The 24,153-nt window shown below is 48.2% G+C and overlaps 3 protein-coding genes across 3 annotated transcripts; 2 read left to right on the top strand and 1 right to left on the bottom strand.

Moving 5' to 3' along the window:
- Positions 1 to 1,938: 1,938 nt before the first annotated feature.
- On the top strand, positions 1,939 to 15,965 carry LOC128724788 (basic proline-rich protein-like). The gene is given in 5 exon segments (XM_053818508.1): positions 1,939 to 1,980; positions 11,995 to 13,220; positions 13,321 to 14,297; positions 14,394 to 15,542; positions 15,545 to 15,965. Coding segments are annotated over 5 exon segments (3,702 nt in total). The 3' UTR covers positions 15,853 to 15,965.
- Positions 15,966 to 16,402: 437 nt separating this feature from the next.
- On the top strand, positions 16,403 to 21,898 carry LOC128722478 (calcium homeostasis endoplasmic reticulum protein). Its single transcript, XM_053816143.1, has 10 exons — positions 16,403 to 16,485; positions 16,713 to 16,883; positions 16,968 to 17,380; positions 17,454 to 17,616; positions 18,239 to 18,311; positions 18,840 to 18,914; positions 19,308 to 19,399; positions 19,487 to 19,685; positions 19,764 to 20,792; positions 20,866 to 21,898. The coding sequence occupies exons 1-10, from the start codon at positions 16,461 to 16,463 to the stop codon at positions 21,704 to 21,706; spliced, it is 3,081 nt and encodes a 1,026-aa protein (XP_053672118.1). The 5' UTR covers positions 16,403 to 16,460; the 3' UTR covers positions 21,707 to 21,898.
- A 99-nt stretch (positions 21,899 to 21,997) lies between these two features.
- On the bottom strand, positions 21,998 to 24,005 carry LOC128722936 (ubiquitin-conjugating enzyme E2 J2). Its single transcript, XM_053816629.1, has 2 exons — positions 23,936 to 24,005; positions 21,998 to 23,872 (listed from the first exon to the last, which is right to left on the bottom strand). Exons 1-2 carry the CDS (start codon positions 24,003 to 24,005, stop codon positions 23,220 to 23,222), a joined length of 723 nt encoding a protein of 240 aa, XP_053672604.1. The 3' UTR covers positions 21,998 to 23,219.
- Between the last annotated feature and the right edge of the window lie 148 nt (positions 24,006 to 24,153).

Raw genomic sequence — 24,153 nt, forward strand, 5'->3', positions numbered from 1 at the left:
CATCCGTTCTGAAACTTTCGGGCGAAAAGTTGAAGAGGTCTCGCCGCGTCGGTCCCGTGGTTAGTTTTGTTTTCTTCTCGTCGAAAAAATGCTTTTTTTTGGAAGGGGCACTTTATTATCAGTTTTGCATACAAGGAATTCGGCGAGTTCGTGTTCCGGTATCGGACTATCTGCGGGTCGGTCGCTTTCTTGGCCCGGGTCGAATTAGAATCGAACGAAAATACGTCCCATTCAGCACCAATTGGGACCTTGCGTGTGGGAACCAGATTTTCGCCGATCGTTCTAAATATATGCTATTATTTAAATTGGTGCTGGCTGCTTTTAAACTTGCCCAACGATGCTTAATTTATTTGCTGGCGCTGGTTTTAGAGAACGAGATCATTCATTGTTTCTACGTTCACTAGCTGACCTGCCGATGCGTAAGTGGGTTGTTGATTTATTACACGCTTCAAAGACGAATGGATCAATACAAATTTAGATTTGGTGCGATCTTTTTGCATTATTCAACACAAAACAGGTCGAAATTGATAACACTTGTTTGGCATTTAATGAAGGAAAAAAAAAAACGCTTCATTCTAGTCATCTTCTATTTGGTATAGGAGATGCGGATAGAATTGGCAAATTTTATGTAGAATTGAAGATGGTGTGTTGATGTGTTTTTTCCTGCCCAAATTATTCATTCCACATGTCGGATGCTTCACTATCAAATGTATCGCGATGGTGTTTTTTTTCTCTCTATGCAAACCATAGCATCATTTCCCAACATTGCTGAACTTGCTGATCATTCACTGTCAGTTGATATCAGTCGGTTTTCTTTTTCGTTCGTCCTTCGCCGACAGTGATGCTGATAGCGTTACAAATAGTGTCCGTCTCTATTTAAGCGGAACCAGTCGTGACTGAGCCGTGGAATCGAAAGGATGGCAGCTCGGCAGGACGTGATGCTGTGGGCAGAAGAAGTTGGTGAACAAGTTTCTTCATTAGAAGGTTACGTGTTGAGTAAAATGTGTTGGGATATAAAATTGGTTGGAACAAGGATCATCATAGTTTTGGAGTAGTACTTCGAGATTTTCGGTTGAGTTCTATACTCAGACACGTGGAAGGATTTCTACCTTGAAGTGTACTTATTCTGAATGTGATGCATGTGCAAATAATGCTACATGTTTTCATTTCGAGCTGATGATGAAAGACCATTATAAACTTAGTAGTAACCTGACGTTGCTTGTGGTTTACTATTGATAGTAAAAAAACATAAAATTAAAATAATAAAACCGGATTTCTTTTATACAGCTTATTAGGCTTTCATAAGATCAATCATTTATACAAGCATTAGATTCTCATCTTGAACAGTTCTTTATTATTTGGATTGTAAGCTTATCTAAAGATGATATTTATGGAGCTTGCTCGAAGAACATTTCTTTTCTATATGAAATTTTCCAACATTAAGGGCATAAATCGCATGGAACTCATAAAAGATAACCGAATAAGATAAGAACGAATATCATTTATTGATATCATCAAAGTAGCCATGCTATTTACTAGTTCTAAATGACATTCACACAAAGCTGTTTGTCATGGCCAACAACACTCTAGCATAGGATGTATGAAGAGTTATCATGATGCATTTACTCTTGTATTCCTGTTCCAAATAGTATTCCTTAAAAACAACTGCAAAGTCTTGATAAAAGCTTCAAGTGAGCTTTACCGATTTATGACATGCCTTAGATTTAATAAAAATAACGCATACAGAGATCAATAGTGATCGGTTCTTCGATCATAGCCACAATCGTTGTGGTGTAGCTGACCTGTTTGACATCATCCATGAGATATCTGCAAATTTACATTGCCATCCCGTTTGGCACGCTTTTCGGATGGTTTTACAGGTGTCACTTCAGCGAGACACCGCAATCCCAAAGTTCAACATCCTCGCGTGGCGATCGTATGAATCCGTCTGCCAAGGACTACATCAATCACGCGACGCAAGTAAGCGGCTACGCACGCAAAATGCCACAAATTTATCAAACGACACCTGGAATCTTGGCAACCCGACGATCCCGGCGCCGTAATCCATCAAATTAGCCTGTAATATATTCACCCAACAAAGGCACCGAAACATACAGCCTGGAGTGGAATAAAATTTGCTCAAATCTGGCAACAGATGGCCGGTACATAACCGGACCGTGGTTTGGCGTGCGATGGAACCTGCAATACGTTGCCACCGGGTCGAAGGAGGATGGTCCCTGTTTGAAAATTCATAGCCAAAAACTTCTGGTTCGGGCTTAAGGCCGCAAGGCGAGCTGTGACTATGAATATTCAGCCAAAGAAAGCGCCCACGAGAATGGGCAGGCTAAAGCCGCGCTTCGAGATTTACAGCCGTGTCACCGGCAAAAACGCAACCAAACATACCCTGTGGCGCGGGAGGGGTTTGTATTTTTTGTGCATTTGTTTTGTTTTCTATGTTTTGAAACGACACGAAAATCTTACAAAATCGTTATCGCGCCGTTTAACGGCGTTTGCGTAAACCAAGCGGGTTCCGATTCGAAGTTACGAAAATCGCTAATCAGTTGATGTTCAGCCAGTGCTAATTTAGCAAACTGAACACGCAACTACAGCAGACAGGACGAACCCACCGAAGAGGTTCATTCTGGTGACCTCGCGTGACACATATCCTGTTCCGCGATCGATCCTAACCCTCGGGGCCCTCCGGAAGCCCGGATGAGTGGAAAATTATTCATGACACGCCGCCATTACGATCGAAATCCGTCGAACCTGATTGATTTCGATCGATCAGTTTCGAGCCGCGCATCATGACGCGTGCTTCCGACACGAACTACAAACGTTGCGTAGTCACGCGATCCGTGCACGCGCATCCCGACGAGAAAAGGACGGCTGGAAATGTGAAATCGGAAGAGCAAAAAACCGCTCCACGCGGTGGCATGTGACCTTGCGCCAGAAACCTTAACAGAACCTGCCCCGAGCGTGAGGTGGCGCATAAACTGCAACTGCAAGACGTATCTATTGGTGATGTACAATACAACAAAAAATACACCCAGACAGACACTCACGCACGCGGTGAGGGGGGAAAAAACTATCAAAGATAACTTTGAACTGACTTGACCAGCTCTGATTCGAACGAACGCCTTTCATTTGCAATGCTGATGAGGGGATATTGTAAAATGTGTGCATATTTTTTTCCACGTTCGGATTATGATGTGTACGAAAGCGTATTAAAAATAGAAGAAGATCGTATCGAGTGGATGCGCGGGAGAGATGCCATGGGAGTGGCCGGTTTGGAAGGACGAAAATTGTTTAAGCTGCTGAGCAGATGCTAATGAAGTAGCTTCTAGCTACTTCTATTCAGTAGGTAGCTTCCATTTTATATTTCATAACATGCTTTTATGCTTTTCCATCAAATAACTGTCCTTTCTTCGTATAAAGTTCACTTACGGCGATCAATAACTCTACTCAACGATCGTTTGTGTTGTGCAAACAGTCATCCTCTATTTTTCGCAACTCAAAAATTCATCCTGTTTCGCAATCGGCCAAAAAGAAATCATTATCCAAGCTGATAAAAACCTATCCATCGGTAACCCGATCCGGGAGGAGATCCCATGACAATCGATCGTTGGGAGAACAATTAAGTTGACAAATTACGATGCAATCAGCCTGCGGCTCAACACGATCATAAGTCACAGCCGCCAGGCACCGGATCAGCTGGCGAGAGCTTGGTTGAAAATTTTCGCATCATCCCCACCGAATGCATATGGCCGGATGGTTTCATCTGAAAATGGGCGTTTTTTTTTTAGTGGTCTACTCCCCTGGTGGGAACTGCAACTGCCTCGCGATCAATTTTGTCAGTCACACTCCCAAAATATGCGCTTTTGGCGAACGCAAAGCTCATTTTTGGGAAGCTCTTCACGCGTAAAAGGCGCACGATTTTACCACTCGCAGCCAAGGTCAGGACTCTTCACCGGCGTCCAGATGGTGCAATCGAAATAATTTATTTTGTACTAAATTCCTGCGTGTTTCTCAAGCGGCCATCCGTTCGACGCATTATTCGAAGATCTCCTCCACTGGCAGTAGTAAAGAGCACATTACAAAACCCATTGCTTTATGCTAACGCCTCGCATGTTGTCACTCAATGAGCTTTCGCTTATCAGCCACAAATATTCACCCAAAATCACCCCAAAATTGCGGCAATCTGCCGCAGGCAATAAAAAAAAGGAACTCCACACCGGGCCAGAAGGGGTTTTGTGTTTCGAAAAGTCGTATTTTACCACCGATCGTTGATAAGCCACGACATGACAGACCTGCAATGTCGCAGTCCACCTCCGCATGCGTGCAGGATTGATGAGGATACGCTCCTGAACCCTACAGCGCCCTGGGCAAAAGAAGAAGAAGAAGAAACGGTCCATTGGGCAACACACACACACACACACACACTACCGGTCGGACGAAATTAATCATCGATTAGTCGTCGTCGTCCTCCCCAAAACCTATCTAATTCCGTTCGCCCAGTTTAGGTGTGAATAATGCGTCGAGGGTTTCGTGCTCTCGAAGTAGTCACAGCCTGTCTCGAGCTAACCCGCGCAAGGTGTGGCCCCAAAACGCACCTTGAAGGCGTGAAACTGTCCCATAAATTAGCAGGCTGCAGCTTTGCAGCCCCCAAACAACGCAATCTAATAACGTCCAAATGCCACCCTACTGGACGTGATCTTCGATCCTCAACGAACGGTACAACGAACGAGATCAAGATCCTCTCAGCCGGACGGTGTTTCGAGGGGTTTTCGTAGGGTGCGAAGATCATTGCAGGACAACCGATCTCCCAAAAACAGGCCATCTCAGGGGTCCGTGTATGCTGTCCAGCCTCACCGGGACCACTGGCAGGTTGAAGATGACGCCGGAGATGTTCGCAGGCTTTTGCGGAGGATGACGCTGGCGCGTGACCTTTTTGCGCGCTCCCCATTGCGGTGGGAGGGTGGAACTCGACAGCATAATCACCCCCAACGGTGTACCCGTTCTGTCTCGCTCGGTAGCTCTCGCTTAGAGGATTCCACCCCCCCTCCCCTCGATCACTCTCACTCTCCTTTGGGGAGAGAAGCCGGCTGAGTTGGGGCATGTTTTTTTTGTTTCGAGGGATACCGCTGTTGGCGAAGTTTGGCGCGTCACCCTCAGCATCAGTAGTAGGCCTTTTGTCTGCCCCACCCGTGGTTACCTCATGGGTGGAGAGCGCGAGCGTGCGCGTGCGAGAGAGAGAGAGAGAGAGAGAAGAGACTCCCGAGAGAGTCAGCATCCGTCGTGGTAGACGCTCTGGTTGCGTGCTTTTAACCTCCCTAAGCCCTGGAAGTAGGGGTTGGGCCTGAGATGGGCTCACTAAGATTCGAACATCACACGCACCCGTTCGGTACCCACCCCCCTTCCCCCCCCCCTCCCCGGTACAGGTGCAGGTGCACTTGTGGGTATACTAATTCTCGCCCACCCCGTTCCCCCCTTTCGATCAGCCATCTCTTTCGTGTGGCGCACACGGGCAGGATGAGATGAGCGTCTCCTGCGCGCGGGCTCTAAGGCCACGCGTGTGGCGGGAGCGCGCGGTATGTCATCCGTGGGGCGGGCACGCGGTCACCCCCCTAAAAGCCCGACGATATAAATAAACCGTGCCTTACGGTCCGGTCGTTCAGTCGTGCGAACCTGCGAACACCGGGTGCCAGTGACGACACGACGCACGTGTGCCGTGTGTCCGAACCGAACGAGCGAAGGCTTTTCCTTTTGTGATTGTGCACGGCTGTGTGTGTATGTGTATGTGTGTGGGTGGGTGTGTACGTGTCTATTTGTAACTTAACCGGACACGCGTCGAAAGGACAGGATACGTGCCAGGATAACGCATCGAATCTGTGAACGTTCGCCGGTTCCGTACGTACGTGGGACGCTCCGAGGCGCCGTGAATCGTAGCAAAAATGGTGAGCTTTCGTTTTTATTTCCTACCCGTTGTGTTGGCTTTAAAATCAGTTAAACCTAAACGCTGGCGCCTACATCCGGTTCGAGCACCGTTCTGTGTTTTTTGTGAAGCAAGTCAACGTCTAGCACGTGCCTGGTCGCGAGATGTCCTTTCAGTTGAGACATCCTTTCCGAGGGATGATCGGCTTTCGAGCTTTCGATTGCCAAAAGCTACTAAAAGGGGGGTCTCAGCATGACCCGGACGCGCTCCCTAACCAGCTGAGGCATCTAAGCGTGCCACGAGCTGAGGCTACTTTGTTGCAAATTGATGCAAAAACGGCTGCACCGTGAGACGACTTGCTGGCGGATTTTTTTTTGTTCAAGACAAGTGCTTGCGCACTCTAAAGCGTGTATATTTGTCGTGTATGTGTGTGTGACTGTGTGCTGCTGGATGATAAAGATCCCAAGGGGGGAAAAAGTCCAAATTTGTACACCCTTCGCTACTGGGCCTATACCTAGCCCTTTCAAAATGGCAGCAAAAAAAGCACAGCACACACAAAAAAAAACAGCAGAGAAATGCAACCCGCGAAACCGATGTTCAACGGCGTTGCCTTTGCTATTTCATTTTATGTACCACGACGAATTTTCTCGCGTGGAAGCGATGCTTTTTTTCGCTCTTCGCCCGGGATCATGAGAACCCGGCGTTTTTCGCGTTTCGACTGGCTGGGCGCTGATGAGCAGATTTTACAGGGCCTTAAAAACCTGGTAGATGGCACGATGGGACTCGCCGCGAAAGGCGTAATCCCTCACCGGCTCATCTTAACCTTTTGCCTGGGCGAGCGGCCGTAGATTATTAGTTTTTATTCCGTTCGATCGGAATCGCGGTTATGCAACGTCCCTTCGACGCCCTCGCTCGCTGTTTTAGCTCCCAGCCTGGAGCTCGAGCGAGTGTCGCTTGCATCGATGGAATAACACGTTAGGAGTCTTTTTGCCCTCTTGTTTTTTTTCTGTTTTTTGGCGAAGCATCGCGCATTCTGCGACATTTGTGTCCCGAAACGAGCAGAATAGAAATGTAAAAAAACACCCGCACACGCTGCACAATTGCGGTGGCGAGTTAGGGCTTTTTTTTTTCTTTTTTCACCAACTACCCTTACGCGTGACCTACGGCCTCGTGTGCTGGGCGTTTGGCTTTGGTCATTTTCTCAAAAACCTTCCGCAATCCTCAGCCTACTTACCCCCGCAGTGACCTGTGTAACGAACTTGGCTGACATTTCAATCAGCGCCGGGCTACTAGGATCCAGCGTTTTTAGCACTGTGTTTCGAGCCCGACCATGCTATTTCGGAACGCCTCTAGGGGAAGAGCTGTTTTTTGCAGCTTGACGTAGCAATTTGGAATAATTCTGCACCATCAGGTCGAGCGGTCCGGAGCCCGTGCGGTTTGTGAATGGAAGGGACTTTTTTCGCGCACGCCAACATTGTCTCACAACGAAAACGCAATCCCACACGGACGGGACGATCATGATCTAAGCTAACGATCCGCTAGCCCGGTCAGAGGTTGATTTCCTTCGGGGCAAGGCGTCGGTGAGTTGGACTCCATAAAGGATGGGTCGCGCCGTTGTAATCATCTTGCTGGGCTGGCGGATGTGCATGTGCGGATTATAGGTGGATTACGCCATCGAGATCGCGTAGAACTGGGACTGTGGCTTGAGATGACAAAAACCAAAAAAGCCCTCGGGCGCGTTGATGATGGATGAAGCACTCCCGCATGCGTTCGTCGATCGTGATTTATGGTTTGCTTTTTTTTCTACGTCCCATCGTAGGTTCATAACTATTGGGAGTTTGTTTGGAAAAAAAGGCTGCCTCTCTCTCATTCTTTTTATACTCCTTACATGGCCTTATCGATTTGAGACGTTGCGTGAGCTTGATGTTATTTTTAGCATCACACATGCACGAGGGTATTTTTAACATAATAAACCTTGAGACTCTTCAAGGCATCACTCTGGGGGAATTTGAGAGAGATGGAGATTCAGATGATTCAGACGATTAGCTCGTTAAATCTTTTTAACATTCAAATAAAAACCGTTGAAATCCAAACGCATGTTACGTATGCCAATCGAAGAATTATAAAAAACCTTCTCAGCTTAAGGTGTGATGGCGTCTAACATTCTGATATCGATTTCAATCACTCGTGTCTATAATGAATGACAGAATGGCACAGAAAATGCCACCGTCACGAGAATAGAACGATCGTGCGGAAGAGATTTGACACCAAACGCTAACGAGCGTGTTCTTCAGCCTGACCTGAGTCCGTTCCTCATTCTGGTCATGCAGTTCTCGCTGCAGCCACGGTTCTGCACCCTTCGAGAGTGTCTTTTTTTGACACTCTAAGCACCACGGATGCGGGAGCCTATAATTTGTGTTTCAGACGACCTCCCAAGCAATCTCAAAGCCAACGCGAAGAGTGATGATCACCGACCATCCATGGTAGCAAATAACACCCATTTAGTGCGCAAAAATCATCAGCTTAAATCACTTAACACCATTTTCCCGTTCAACGTTAGCTCCACACCTTGCTCGGACCGTAAAAATACCCATCGCGTCTATTCATCTTGCGCGCCCGCTCGTGGGCGTTTGTGAAGGTACGCAAGCCGTCTTTACTCGGGTACTTTGGTTAAACGGGCTCATGCACCTAGCGACATTCTAACGATCGCAAACGGCTGAGGAAAAAAGGGACGCATCTTACTTCGCTTCGACCGCCAATAACCATAAAAACGGGGGCGGGTGTTGATTAATGACGCGCTGAAAAGTTCAATCGATTCCGATTCCAAAGTCGCGTCTTGCGAGCACAGCGAACCCGCAATTTTGATCGTCCCACCAGCGTTTGGGAATTGTTTTAATGCTCTCCTTGTTGGCTCAATAGCCCTCCCCCATTTGGTGGATGACCGTTGGAATTGGCTGGTGTGCATGAAATGTCGCCTTTTGCGGAGTTAAACAAAAAAGGTACAAATCTCCAGCGAACGGCTGGCGATGGTACGATGTTGCAAAACGACGGTTTCGTTCCCATTTTCAGTTGATAATTGAAAACACTAACCTATATACTTGGCTCGGGAAACACGAAGGGAGCAATGGATGGATTTCCCAACGGTTTCTGGCTACCCTTTTTGGTTTGTCTTGCCACACCGAGAACCATTCGCGCCCGTAAAAACGCCTGGCCAGGGAGAGGATTTCACTTTCAATTTCATTTTCCTCCCACCGAGCTGCTGGTGGAAGACGAAACAACTCGGAATATGTATCCGAGAGCAAAACGCTCGTTCAGATAATCACGTTCCGATATGTTTTATTTATACTTCGCGCGGAATGTTTCCAAAAAATTAGGACCAAGGACGGCACGCGGATTAGAAGTGGACCGATGCGCGGCCAATCAAGAGCGAACGATTTGCATACAATGTTTTCATAACCATAGTTGCTGGCAAATTATGATAAAATCTTCCCGGCCCGAAATATGGCATATATGATTGCGTTCGTTGAAATAGATGTAAGGACAAAAATTATGCACAACTCTCACCGGGTCTAGCTGGGGCGAGCAGCTTAGACCGGGTTGGAAATCTTTACGACCTCACCAAGGCCAACCGTGGTCCCAAAAAAACGTCGTGCTTCACATCACCCGGCCAGACCTGACCCCTTGAGGGCCAACCAGAGCCACCCCAAAGCGGCCCATCGATCGATCGATTACATAATGATCGGTAGAGCACCTGCCACCGTGTTCGATGGACTCCGTCGTTTCTTTCCGATTTTATCGCATCATCTTCGGCGGCGATCTTCGGCATTTATGAGGGCTGCTTTACCCCTGGCCACCGGGTTGGCTCATTAATTTGGGCTGCAAGATCGAGCATAGCTTTAAATAACACATAAAGCAGAGAATCGAATCGACGGCCCCACCCCGAAAGGGATGCCAGACTCTACCCGCAGCGAACGACCAGAACCGGTAATTTATCATCGGATTCGAAACATTCGGCAATGAATTAACGCATGTGGCGACTCGTTCGGACATATTTATTGTTACACGGGTGCGGGAGAGTTTTGAAGAAAAAAAATGAGCCAAAGAAACTACGCTTGCTTGGTTCAAGGCCAGCTGCGTATGCAAATCTGGATTACGAAATTATGACAAACTGATCTAAAAACAGTCTCAAACAGTCTTTGGGAATTCAGTAAGGAATCCCAAACTCGTCCGCTTGGTTGCCTTCCCAATCATGCGATAGGATGCGGTGTTTTTTTATACAGCGAAGAGAGTTAAACCCCATATGCAAATTCTGTTTGCACATCCGCAAAAAAGCGTGTGAAGATTAGACGATGCACGTCGTTTTGTGGATGATTTTCGACACTCCATCGCTTGCCAATGTTTGCATTGATGTTGCTCCTACAGCACGAAATAGTGTAAGAATAGGGGGAAAAAACCCGCTCGTTAATAAGGCCATGGTTGCCGAGGGAAAGTGTGAATGTGTTTTCCTATTTCACGGTGTGACAGAATCAACTTAAGGCTTGCAGAAAAAATACAAACAAGGGGAAAAGACACACACGTTCTGCTTGAGCGGTTTTAAATGTCCACCAGAAGCCGGTACCGGACCGGGCGCCAATGCAAGTACGACGTGTGGTGAGCTATGGCACCTGGACGGTTGCATCTTCCCCTAGCCTTTGACATTTGGACGATAAAGTTATGTCATACTATTGCGATAAACCGCAACAATACAGTCGAGTGTCGGTGCTAAAGGCGCCTCGTGTCAGCACCACCGCATTCGTTTGCCACTTTTGTGTCATGCGAAAAGAAAATCCAGCCAAGAACATCCATTCGAAGGTATCGAAAGATGCGACGACGCGCATCAATTCAGCAAGCGTGTAATGAAAGACTTCAACGCGTGGAATGAAACGAACTCGAATGAGGGAACTCAACCCGCGGTACTGTTTATTTTTGGTGTGTTTAATTATGGCATTGCTCAGTAATTTGACAAAAATATGGTAGCTGATTACTATTTTAGCGTAGGTCTTCATAAGTTCACACCATTTACGAATCGCGTGCAGATCGATTCACACCATCGAAAACACGCTCAAGGTGAAGCATCAATAATCAAAGCATAATTATCCTATCCCGAATCCGCCGATATACAATGGCTCAATTATTTGCTTGACATTACCCATCGAGTGTGTGGAACCATCACCACATTGCACGAACTATGGCGAGAGTTTTTCGCAACTTATTGCACCGTTAATGCGGCAAACCTTTTGCAAAGTCCACCACACCCTCGTCCCACACCGGCAGCTAGCATCGAGAACATCGTGCCGGATGGCCGTGGCGAAAAAAGGGAACGATGAAACCATTCGTCGGCAATTCGAACGTGCGTACGTGATGGCCCCGTGTGATGAAAGTAAAAGTTCGACATTTTGCCGAAAAAAAGCGAAGAACAACCCCCACGCATCCGACGGCATTGTGTTGCTTTCGGCAGCTCTGCCTGTCGCGTGAAGTAGGTCGCTGCATCCGACTCCTCTGCAAGTTCATTGCCTGGCCGTTGTGAGATCTTTCATCTGCGATCACTCATCAGATGGTTCCCATGATCGGTGTGACCACTTCGACTTCGAATCCCCCTACCAGCGATATCGTAATTAATCGCTTACCAATTACCGATCAAATCGTACGCCGATGGTTTCGGGCGATCGTTACAAGCGCGATCGTAATTATGATCGCTGGTGTTGAGCGGTTGGAAAGGTTAGCTATTGCTCAAAAAGATATTTTTATAAAGGACTTGACGCGAAGCTACACACTTAATTGCGGAGAGCGTTTTTAACATTTTTGTCGTTTTCTGACCAAACACACCTTTATTCTGGTTTGTGTTGTTACTCAAAATTTGATAGACCTTTGAGGGTTCACTTCGTAACATATACAGGACACAACGTATCGTTCTTCAACAATCTCTGTGCTTACGATAGCGGTGTATCGCTGTTCACAGCATGCATAACATAACCTCATTCAAGACGTGCTTCAACGCCTACTGTGTTTTTTTTTTATTTTAGCGATTCATAGTGCTGCTCGGCTGCCTGCTAGCGGCATCTAGCGGCAATGCCGAGATTACGACCGTACTAGGCCAGAACGGGTACGACTACACTCCTCCGAAGGTGCCATTCCCACCACCACCCAGCTGCCCTGCAGGAGGTGTACCTCCGTACTGCTGTACTAATGGTGGTCAAGGACCTAACTGTGTAGTACCTACGCCTCCACCGCCAAGTTGTCCAGCAGGAGGTGTTCCACCGTACTGCTGTACTAATGGAGGATCTGGACCTAACTGTTATGTCCCACCGCCACCTACGCGACCACCTCCACCACCACCACCCGCCTGTCCGGCAGGAGGAGTACCTCCGTACTGCTGCACTAACGGTGGAACAGGACCAAACTGCTATGTTCCTCCGCCACCGCCGCCTCCACCAACGAGACCTCCACCACCGGCATGTCCTGCAGGAGGAGTACCACCATACTGCTGCACCAATGGCGGATCTGGACCGAATTGCTACGTCCCACCGCCACCAACGCGTCCTCCACCACCTGCATGTCCTGCCGGTGGAGTACCTCCGTACTGCTGCACGAATGGCGGAACAGGGCCTAACTGCTATGTTCCTCCGCCACCGCCGCCTCCACCAACGCGGCCACCACCACCTGCCTGTCCGGCTGGAGGTGTTCCACCATACTGCTGTACCAACGGCGGAACTGGGCCCAACTGTTACGTTCCTCCACCACCGACTCGCCCACCAAGCTGCCCAGCCGGAGGTGTTCCACCGTACTGTTGTACTAATGGAGGAACTGGCCCGAACTGTTATGTCCCTCCGCCACCGACTCGTCCACCGAGCTGCCCAGCCGGAGGTGTTCCGCCATACTGCTGCACCAATGGAGGAACTGGCCCGAACTGTTATGTACCTCCTCCACCCACTCCTCCACCAACACGTCCTCCACCACCGCCACCGCCGTCGTGCCCAGCAGGAGGTGTTCCTCCGTACTGCTGCACCAACGGTGGAACTGGCCCGAACTGTTACGTCCCTGCGCCACCACCACCACCACCGACACGTCCGCCAGGTTGTCCTGCAGGTGGAGTACCTCCGTACTGCTGCACCAATGGCGGCCAAGGACCAAACTGTGTCGTTCCGACGAGACCACCTAAAGGAGATGAGTACCTTCCGCCTTGTCCCAATGGCGGCCAGGGTCCAAACTGTGTGGTTCCTACTCGCCCTCCGGTAACTCCCGCCCCAAGGTAAGTGCTCTTTGTCCAAAAGATCCTGCACCTGACGTATGGATCCTGGATTCTCAGCTTCAAGTGTCTCAACGTTTCTCCTTATTCTCCTCACACACAGGCCTCCATTCGGTTGTCCCAACGGTGGAGTTCCTCCGAATTGCTGCACAAATGGTGGACAAGGTCCAAACTGCGTGATTCCGCGACCACCTCCACCACCGCCGGCTTGTCCAGCGGGAGGTGTACCTCCATACTGCTGTACCAACGGCGGAACTGGACCGAATTGCTACGTCCCACCGCCACCGACTCGTCCACCAACCTGCCCAGCTGGAGGTGTTCCACCGTACTGCTGCACTAATGGAGGAACTGGACCGAACTGTTACGTGCCGCCTCCGCCCACTCCTCCACCGACTCGTCCTCCTCCACCACCACCGACTCGCCCACCGAGCTGTCCTGCTGGTGGAGTTCCACCGTACTGTTGCACCAATGGAGGAAGCGGTCCCAACTGCTATGTCCCTCCACCGCCTACGCCTCCACCTACGAGGCCACCACCTCCACCACCAACTCGTCCACCAAGCTGTCCGGCCGGTGGAGTACCTCCGTACTGTTGCACGAACGGCGGATCAGGACCGAACTGCTACGTCCCTCCGCCACCGACTCCTCCACCAACGCGGCCACCACCGCCGCCCCCGACACGTCCACCGAGTTGTCCTGCTGGTGGTGTACCACCGTACTGCTGTACTAACGGTGGAACTGGCCCCAATTGTTACGTGCCGCCTCCACCAACTCCCCCGCCTACTCGTCCACCACCGACTCGCCCACCGAGCTGTCCTGCGGGAGGTGTTCCGCCATATTGCTGCACAAACGGAGGATCCGGTCCCAACTGCTACGTGCCACCACCGCCCACTCCCCCGCCTACTCGTCCTCCACCGCCTCCACCTCCGACTCGGCCACCGAGCTGTCCTGCTGGTGGAGTTCCGCCGTACTGCTGCACGAATGGAGGATCCGGACCGAACTGCGTCGTCCCTACGCGACCTCCGCCACCACCACCAACCGGAAGCAACCAATACCTTCCTCCCTGTCCGAACGGAGGTGTCGGTAAGTATCAGCAGCATTAGTTCCACACACACACACACTTCATGAATCGAGTCTCGGTATGTTACTTACTCCCGTAAATTGATGACTCCATTGCAGGACCTAACTGCCAAGTGCCACCGACACGTCCTCCGAGCTGTCCTGCAGGAGGTGTTCCGCCATACTGCTGCAAAAACGGAGGAACTGGCCCGAACTGTTATGTACCTCCTCCACCTACACCTCCTCCGACACGACCTCCACCACCACCACCAACTCGTCCACCAAGTTGCCCAGCAGGAGGCGTGCCTCCGTACTGCTGTACTAACGGCGGAACTGGCACGAACTGTTACGTCCCACCACCGCCCACTCCTCCGCCTACACGGCCACCACCTCCTCCACCAACACGTCCGCCGTCTTGCCCAGCAGGTGGAGTTCCGCCGTACTGCTGCACGAATGGAGGATCTGGTCCCAACTGCTACGTCCCTCCCCCACCTACTCCTCCACCTACAAGACCTCCTCCACCACCTCCTACGCGTCCTCCGAGCTGCCCGGCCGGTGGAGTTCCACCGTACTGTTGCACAAATGGCGGAAGTGGCCCGAACTGCTACGTCCCACCACCGCCTACTCCTCCTCCGACTCGTCCTCCTCCGCCTCCACCAACGCGTCCTCCGAGCTGCCCGGCCGGTGGAGTTCCACCGTACTGCTGTACCAACGGTGGAAGCGGTCCGAACTGTTACGTCCCTCCACCACCGACTCCTCCACCAACGCGCCCACCGCCTCCACCACCGACTCGTCCTCCGAGCTGTCCTGCGGGAGGTGTTCCGCCGTACTGTTGCACCAACGGGGGATCTGGCCCGAACTGTTATGTCCCTCCTCCGCCCACACCTCCACCGACTCGTCCTCCTCCGCCACCACCAACTCGCCCACCGAGCTGTCCTGCTGGTGGAGTTCCACCGTACTGCTGCACCAATGGAGGAAGCGGTCCCAACTGCTACGTCCCCCCACCACCTACTCCTCCACCTACTCGTCCGCCCCCGCCACCACCGACTCGTCCGCCAAGTTGCCCGGCCGGAGGAGTTCCGCCTTACTGCTGCACCAACGGCGGATCAGGACCGAACTGTTACGTCCCTCCGCCACCGCCTCCTCCCCCAACACGTCCACCACCGCCACCACCGACCCCGGCCAAGGAAAATGAGTACCTTCCACCGTGCACGAACGGAGGAGTTGGTAAGTGTTCGAATCACCGGTAGACAACTTTCGAGCCTCATAACTATATCAAAATGTCTATGCAAATGCAGGTCCCAACTGTGTTGTGCCAACGCGACCGCCTCCACCGCCAGCATGTCCTGCCGGAGGAGTTCCGCCATACTGCTGCACGAACGGAGGATCAGGACCGAACTGTGTTGTTCCAACGAGACCACCACCGCCAACTAGCCCAGCACCTAGCTGTCCTAATGGTGGTGTTTTGCCTTTCTGCTGCACCAACGGCGGCCAAGGACCAAACTGCCAAGTTCCGTCTCACACTCTGGAGGAAGATGGCTACCATTACAAGCGGCCTAACAAGCCGTTCACGTTCTAGTTTTAAGCACACCGCAAGTGATCGGACTTAGAGCTGTATTTTACGTTCATTTAATTTTGCCTTTATTATTTGTTTAAGTTGATTCGTTCATCTGTGAATAGCAATAAACGTAAATTCCCTTACTCATGTACATTTTTAAACATATTTGTGTGCTTTGTTTTATTCGTGTTGTACAATTATAATACTTTCAAAAAAGCAAACAATAAACGAGAAGGTAAATAATATGATGAAATGAAGAATGAAGAACCAACAAAGTTGAACGCAAAATAGTTAATGAGACTCTAACATTAACGGATTTGAAGATTTTCCGACAATAGAAATACAAAACCCTGAATTTGTCCACGTGCGACAAGTTTTGGTGGAAGAACTGAACTATAACATGTACACCAGGCGTATAATTGACGACAGACAAAACAAATTGTCAAACGTCTTCAATGGCGTCTTTTTCACTGTATCGGCAAATTTAGTGAAAACTATTACCCTTTTTCCGTAAAAACTACAACAAACTACGTTTGGTTAGTGATTTTTGTCGATGCCGGGTGCCTGGTGTGGCGGTTAAGTTTTAGTTTTGTTTTAAATTATTGTTTCTTATTGGTTCTTGCTGGACGATGGAAATACCACCAGCTCCGAATGGTAGGTCACTTTTGCTGATCGGTGAATTGTTTCTTAGTCTAGTTTACTATATCTTTACGTGTTAATTAAGTGAAAATCACGTACTCTTTTGCGTTACGTACGTGAACTGGTACTCGTATTCTACAGATCGTAATTGTGCTTCATGGTGGTTGCATTTCCCTTCATGTGTTGTTTCGCTCATGTGTTGTTGTTGGCTGTGTACTCATTGGCGGGGTTTTTGTTTCCAGATATCGAATTACGGAATATTATCGATAAACTAGCCGATTTCGTAGCACGGAATGGACCAGAGTTTGAGTCGATGACCAAATCCAAACAACGGGGTAATCCGAAGTTTGCGTTTCTGTACGGCGGCGAATTCTACAATTACTATCAGTACAAAGTGATTACCAGGCAAGCAAGTAAGTCTTTTTTACCGAGACCAATCTATGCTGTCACACGCATATTTTACCCTTTGCGCGTTATCTTTCATTTTCTCGCGATAGTGATGAAACAACAACCACAGCAAAACATGGCGCTACCCCAATTAATGGGTCAACACGGAATTCCCCCTTTGTTGGCGGGGTTTGCTCAACAACCACCGCCACAGGCACAAATGCCGCCTGTCTCTTTGCAGCACCAGCAACAACTGCACCACCAACAGCAATCACAACAGCAACCACCAATGCAACTGCCGCTATCCTCTAACCCTAATGGTAGTGGCCCTTCTAACGCTATGCCACAAATTTGGTCCAATCCACCTCCGGTAAATTCTGGACCACCAAATCCCGCCGTCGCGATGGCTGCCAACAATCTAAACAGTCAGATATCGGCGCAACTGGATGCAATTACTAAGCAGCAACAAGCATTAACAGAACAGATACGGCAATCCGAAATGAATCTCACAGCGCAACATGGGGTAGGTGGTCCTAAATAGCAAGTGCTCTGTTTGGTAAAACCAGTGTCTTAACAGCATATGTATTATTCTGCAGGTGTTGCTCCAACAACAGCAAGTGCAAATAGACGAATCACTGAACCGTGCCCAGGAGGATATGCTGTTCAGCCAGGCAAAGGACCACAATATTCCGTTGCACGAGTTCGACAGCAGACTGCAGCCGATTATTGAATCTTGCACGAAAGACAGTATCTCCAATGGTAAGTTGTTCGTTGACTGTGTTTCGTTCGTTTTTCTCTCGGTTTACATTCGCAAAAACGAAAACAAACAACGAAGAGTCCTCAACGACTTTATGTGCTTGAAAATTCCGTTCCTCCTTGCAGTTCCTTCTTGAGCGGAATCCCATATGTTTCTTATTTCCCTTTTATTTATTTTTCCTCCTGTACACCAAACGATTTTTTTTGAGATAACTTTCCCACTAAAATGCATAGTTTTAGCGAACGAATGAAGCGGATGATTTTTATACAAGCAAGAGTGACCATATACCTAACTAGTGGTGTAGAAGTATTGAACCCAACAAAGAGTATCGTCCTTCGATGCTTGTGCAACAAATACATCCTTTGTTTACTGTCTTGCAAATGAGTTTTGATGCCATAGTTAACGTACGTTCATAGCTTGTTTTCTCTCTTATTTCGACCAGTAATGAATGTCGCGCGTTTGCTGTTATTTTTTTGTACTACCGCACATTATTTCCATTTCCGCAACAGCATAAAGACCTCCTTTCCTAAAAACCTTTACAATACGCATTATCAAACCTAACATCCCACGTTTCTAATGGCAAATTTCAATCTACATATATTTTTTTGTTAATTACAATTTTAGGAAAAGGCTGGATTTTACAGCATTGTACCGATTCGGGAAAATGTCAAATTATTTCGCAGTATCTTTTGAGAAAGTAATCATCAAATGCCGTTTTATTGCCTTATATTATATGTCAATCGTTTATTTTTCTTCTGTTTGTCATTTTGGTATCGCATTAAAAATTCGCACCCGCACCAGCAAATACGGCTAGATTCGCTTGTGTGTTCGAAAGGAATCGAAACGAAGATCTGGCGTTCGCTTGAATCAATGTAAAACAATGCGTGCAGAATCGCCTGGTCCTGCGCATCGATCAGTGGCATCGATATTGCCTTTCATTATTCTCCCGTTGTTGTCAACTTAGTTCCAAGTTAAGATCCATTCCTATTTATCCCTTTGATCAGAATGTCCAATGCACGTCAATAGCGAATAAAATTCTTAAAATGATAAGAATTTCAAATTTTAAATGACCATGAAACTCACAGAATCGTTTATCGTTTCGTAAACACGTCCTTTCGAACTGTAACTGGTGTGGTGCAGATTAATTTTTTTTGATAAAAAGCAGAACAGCCAAAAAGACCTTAGCGAACTTTCGTTTTTCCGATCTTTATCTATCTACTTATAGGGCGTTAATAGCTGGAGTTTTATTTACGCAAAAATTACACCTGATATATTTAGTAAATGATGTTATACATCATTGGTAAGTGGTTATGCTTCCATTTTTTTCTCACCCAGTATTTCTCTTATGTACCTAAATGTTTGTAGTAAGAATGGTAGCGTTAAGAAGCCTTGTCCAAATTTACCTGTAAACTATGTTCACATATACCCCCATTCCTTTTCATTAGTAGCGTTTTTGGCCGATATAAATAATAGTAATTTTCTCCAACATTACACATCAAATTTAAAAATAGTAACAACCTGTAACTAACGCCATGTCACGATATGTTTCGAAACATACGGAAGTTAGATATTTGCTATTTTCCCTACCAAACTAAACACACGCATCCTTCTTCTTAATACTTGTTCATACTACTCAATGAATTGGCTTGATTGCTTTCCTAGTGCAGATTTTCAAAACAGAAACCATACTTAGTAACAAATCTTACAGCATCCGGAAAAACGCAGACGAGCTGAAAAAATGTCTGGAAAGCGCGGTCATTCCGATGTTCTGCAACGCCCAGATAAGTACGTCTCCGAACCAATATAGTTGAACAAGCAGTCCAATCCAAAGTTCTTGTTTTAAAACAGTTTTTCTACCAATTTTACTTATAGCCGCCAACGATGAACAAAGAGTGAAACTCACCAAACTCCTGCTGCTGTGGGAATCAAAGGGAAACTTTTTCGATGCCTGCGTCATATCGAAGCTGAAGTCGCCTCCCTCATCTCTGCAGGAATACCAGACTAGTCTGCTGACTCAACACTCCAATGTAGTGGCAGCAATCACGCAAGCTACAAAGACTACGTTAGAAAAGTGAGTATTCTAGAAAAAGTCACGTTCTCTATCTGGCTACAATCGCTAATTACGATGCTTTTTGCCCCTTTGAAATAGCTATCAGCAGCAACATCAAGCATTTGTACAGCACGCTACTCAGCAGATAACGATGCTGGAGAAGCAAAAACAGCAACATCTCGAACAACACGCCCTCAAAACGGGTGGTCTATCCGGTGGCCCACCTCCACTGCTGCCGGAATTGATGGCGGCCGTGGTCGGAGCCAACAACAGCTCCGTTAATGGTGGTGGAGGTGGTCCTCTCGTTGGTCCTGCACTGCCCTCTTCCGGCGTGCCGGGTTCCTCACAAGGTTCATCGATGGTGGATCGAGGAGGCCCTCCACCTGGTGGCAATGGTGGCGGGCAGATTCCTTCGTTGTTAGATCAAAACATCAACTTCGGGCTGCTTTCTGCAGCGCTGCAGAAATTGAAAAACATTCAAGATAACGGACCTCCGGGAAACAGTGGTGGACCACCTGGCGTATCTGGCAACGGTAACAATTTACCTCCGCAATCATCGTCGGGACGGGACGGAGACAATGGCGGAGACTACACGCAACCACCACCGAACTTCCCCATTCCGGATCTGTCGAGGCCACCTCCTAATTTCCAGTACGGTGCCGCGCCAACTGGTGATGGTATGAGCGGTAATAATAGCAGCAACTGTGGGATGGGGGACAACCGTCACTCGCAACACCTTGTCGATGAGCGATCGATGGAGGATCGGGACGATAGATCCCTGCTACCGTCCATGAGTATGATGCACGATGATCGAGAGCGAGCTGAGATGGATAGTCAACACCAGCAGCTTCAATCGGAGCACGAGGATGGTCACGATCTCGAGCAACAGCAACAGATGCAGCAACAAGAAGAAGCTGAACCAGCCATTCCCCCGACGCCTGTGAAGATTCCATATTTTGAGCTACCGGCAGGTTTGATGGTGCCGCTGATTCGGTTGGAGGATTTCAACTACCACTCACTCGACCCGGACGAGATTCGTTTGCCACCGCCAACGCCAACAAACGATCGGTTGGTGAGTGCTGTCGAGGCGTTTTACGCCCCACCCAGTCATGAACGGCCACGAGATGGGTAAGTTTGTTTTTGCTTGATTAGGGGGTTATATTTCAGGACTAACTTTAACAACAACCCTCCCAACTAACAGCGAAGGATGGGAAAAGCTGGCTCTGTACGAGTACTTCAAAGTGAAAAACGCCTCTCGCAAGCAGAAGGAGGATGAAATTGACCGAGGTTTGCGCGATCGCTCACGATCTCCGTCACCGATCGATCCGGACCTGCTGAAGGCGACTAAAAAACAGAAGAAGCGCACATATCGCTCGAAAAGCCGCTCGCGGTCGCGCTCTCGATCACCGGCTGACAATGGCTCCCTTCACGGGCTGCCGCAGGCCAGCCACGGTTCCGGTGGTGGACCTGGCGGAAACAATCGCAATAATCCACGTCACCATCGAAACCACCGCTCACGAAGCAAATCCCGGTCACGGTCGAAATCACGTTCGCCTTCACGACGTTCCCCTTCGGCCGGACCCTCGTTACCTCCGGTGCCATCCCGACCGGGGCGCAATCGATCTCCCGCTATTCGCCGAGGGGGCGGTGGTGGAGGCAACGATCGGGATCACCGGGAACGGGGAGGTGGCCGGGATATTCGACGTTCGCCAACACCGCCCAGTTTCGGGGTGGGTGGGTATGTAAAAGCGGCCAGCAGTTTTTTGGAAGAAAGCAGCAAGCCTAGCGGTAGTGGCACCGTTGGCGGAGGAAATCACCAGATTCATAGCTTGATGAAAATGGGTGGTGGTGGCGGAGGTGGAGGAGGTGGCGGTGGTGGTGGTGCCGGAGGAGGTATGGGAGGAGACCGTATAGGGCTGGGAGCAACGATTGAACCCCGGCAAGAGGCATACAATCCGGCAGATCCTTACGAGAGCTTTCGTAAGAATAAAGGTGCTGCTTTCATTACGCGTATGAAAGCACGAGCAGACGAGCGGAACTAGGAAAGACTATAGCACTATTGGACGAGCAGCCTGATCTTCAGTTAAATCACGGCTTTCCTTAACATGTGTCCTCACGTCTCTTGCTATACCCTGTTCGGCCATCGGTGCATAAAAATGGTAAAAATGCTATTGTACTAAAATTAGCGAATGCAAATAAATTTAGAGCGAAAAGCTTCCAGGCTTTGGGCGTTTCTAATGTCTCTATTTTCTGTCGTTGAGCTCATCGTCAACGCACGCGTCATAAACAAAGTTATGAGAAACATGCTTTTATTCGCATTATTATCACTTGAATTGCATCGTTTTATTTCCGGTCCAAAATAAATACTGTATAGTGACGAAAAGTACATATTTTCCACCACCTGTTTGTCGGGTTTTAGGAGTCCCTTTTACACCGTATCCTTCAAACGCATAAGTCCTAATTGCAACATCGCGTTCAAACAGATACGTTTACGTTCATCCTTTTCAGCTGACCGTGCACCTAAATCCTGCCATATCCATGCTTGTTAGAATTTTAACGACCATTTGGTTGGGGTTTTATCCCTCTTTTGTTAGCGTTTGCTTTGCTGCTTAATTTGCACCACCATTTATGTAGGCTTATACACTTTTACTGGAGTCCAAAGCGTATGTTTGACAAATGTTATGATGTAACTATGATTTCGCAACGAATGGTTGCTACTTTACTGTTTCAGATCGTACAAACTTCCACACCTAATCGGCATCCGCGTGACCGATTGCTGAACCGACATTTAGAGCTTGTTTTTGTTTCTTTATAATGAGCACAGCCGCGCCGAAAACCGGCCACTGGGTAGCATTTACTTTAGTTACAATTGCGTCCTATTCCTGTAACGTTAGATTGCATTAAAATGTACATCCATAGACAGTTACAGAAAAAAACCATTATGACAAATTCTATCCATCGCGATGATGCTCGGCTAGAGGCAACGAATGGCATCGAATAACATGGAAATGGTAAAATTATGTGTATATTACAAAGACAATTGTTTCATTTATCAGCAATATTCGTTTAGGCTTGTTGTTTTTGTTTTTCTTCAACCCACTACCCTGTTGTACACTTGTCCGATATACTAGGAGTTCACTTTGGATAAACTTTCGTCGCGCGTCGTTTGTTTTGTGAATGTATTAGCATGGTTTTTGCATATGCTTTTCGATTTGTTTTCATAAGCTTGTAATGTTGCTTCTACGAAAACGATTTTGGTATATTTGGTGGAAATGAGATACGGAAGCGTAACCCCCCAATTTCTCACCCACGTTGCTGCTTTCCTTTGATTTTGGGCATTAATATGTTATACCATTTATTTTATGATTAGAGTGTTTAAACTACAAAATCCTCTTGGAGGATCAATTTTTTAAAGGAGGTTAGTTAGAATGGGTGCCTACGATAAGCGCAACGTATTTTTGCCCTAAGACGCGAGCGACAGAGCAGCTCCTGTCGAACGAGCAATGCATCCGCGCCCAGGTACTCCTTCGATCCGTTTTTTTACGCTGATCGTTATTAAATATTCATACTCTTGATCACGTAGTGCACTATAAGTGCAAATACGACGAACCCAACAAGCACGATCAAGTTGGTGTAAAGCGAATGCCAAATGTTACTGTCTTCGGTTCCGGTACGGCCCAGCAAACCATCCGTTGCGTCTCCTGTCCTAGCTGAACTGTCGGTACCGTTCGGAATACCATCCGTGCTAGCCGCTAGTTTCCGTTGTTCTTCTATCTTTTGCAACCGTTCGCTAATCTCCTCGCAAATCTCGGGGAACAGCTCTTGAAACACTTCATTTTTCATATTAAACTCTAATGACTGCTGAGCGTAGCGTCGTTTCTCGTGTATCGTCGTCTCACACGAGCCCATCGTAGGTGTCGCCTCAAGCATGAAGCTCAGTAACCCGGTCAGGATGGTCGCCACCGACCAAGCCGGGTTCCAGGTGTCGGGATGAAAGTCCGATATACTGAGGCAGAGTCGTTTGTTTATCTTAAAGCGTCCGTTCGGTGTGGTCATGTAAATCGAGGGGGGTTTGAAGGGAAATTCCTTGGTGAACAAAAGCGTCCCATGGTAGTAACCACCGTAGTAGGGCGAATCTTCCGGTCCTTTAATGACATAGTGCCATTCGAGAATGTTCGAGGGCAGCGGTTCGGCAGTTATGTATGGTACTGTGGAATATATAAGGTGTTGAAAAATTCATAGGAACAGTTCATTTAATCCGGGGGGCTTACCTGGATCCCGTTTCAATCGCATGTAGTCCTGTTTTAGCCGACAAGTGGCAGTCGGTCGTAGGTTCGTCATCGTGGCACACTATGTTGTTTTACTGTTGCACTACAGCCAATATCACAGAGATGGCAAAACAGCTGCCTGCACCTTTCGCTTTCGTTTCTTCTGTTTTCCCGTAGGCTGCTACCACGTTCGTTCAAATTAGGACAATATGTACTTTTTT

Source organism: Anopheles nili, chromosome 3, assembly GCF_943737925.1.
Source record: "Anopheles nili chromosome 3, idAnoNiliSN_F5_01, whole genome shotgun sequence".
Taxonomy (NCBI): domain Eukaryota; kingdom Metazoa; phylum Arthropoda; class Insecta; order Diptera; family Culicidae; genus Anopheles; species Anopheles nili.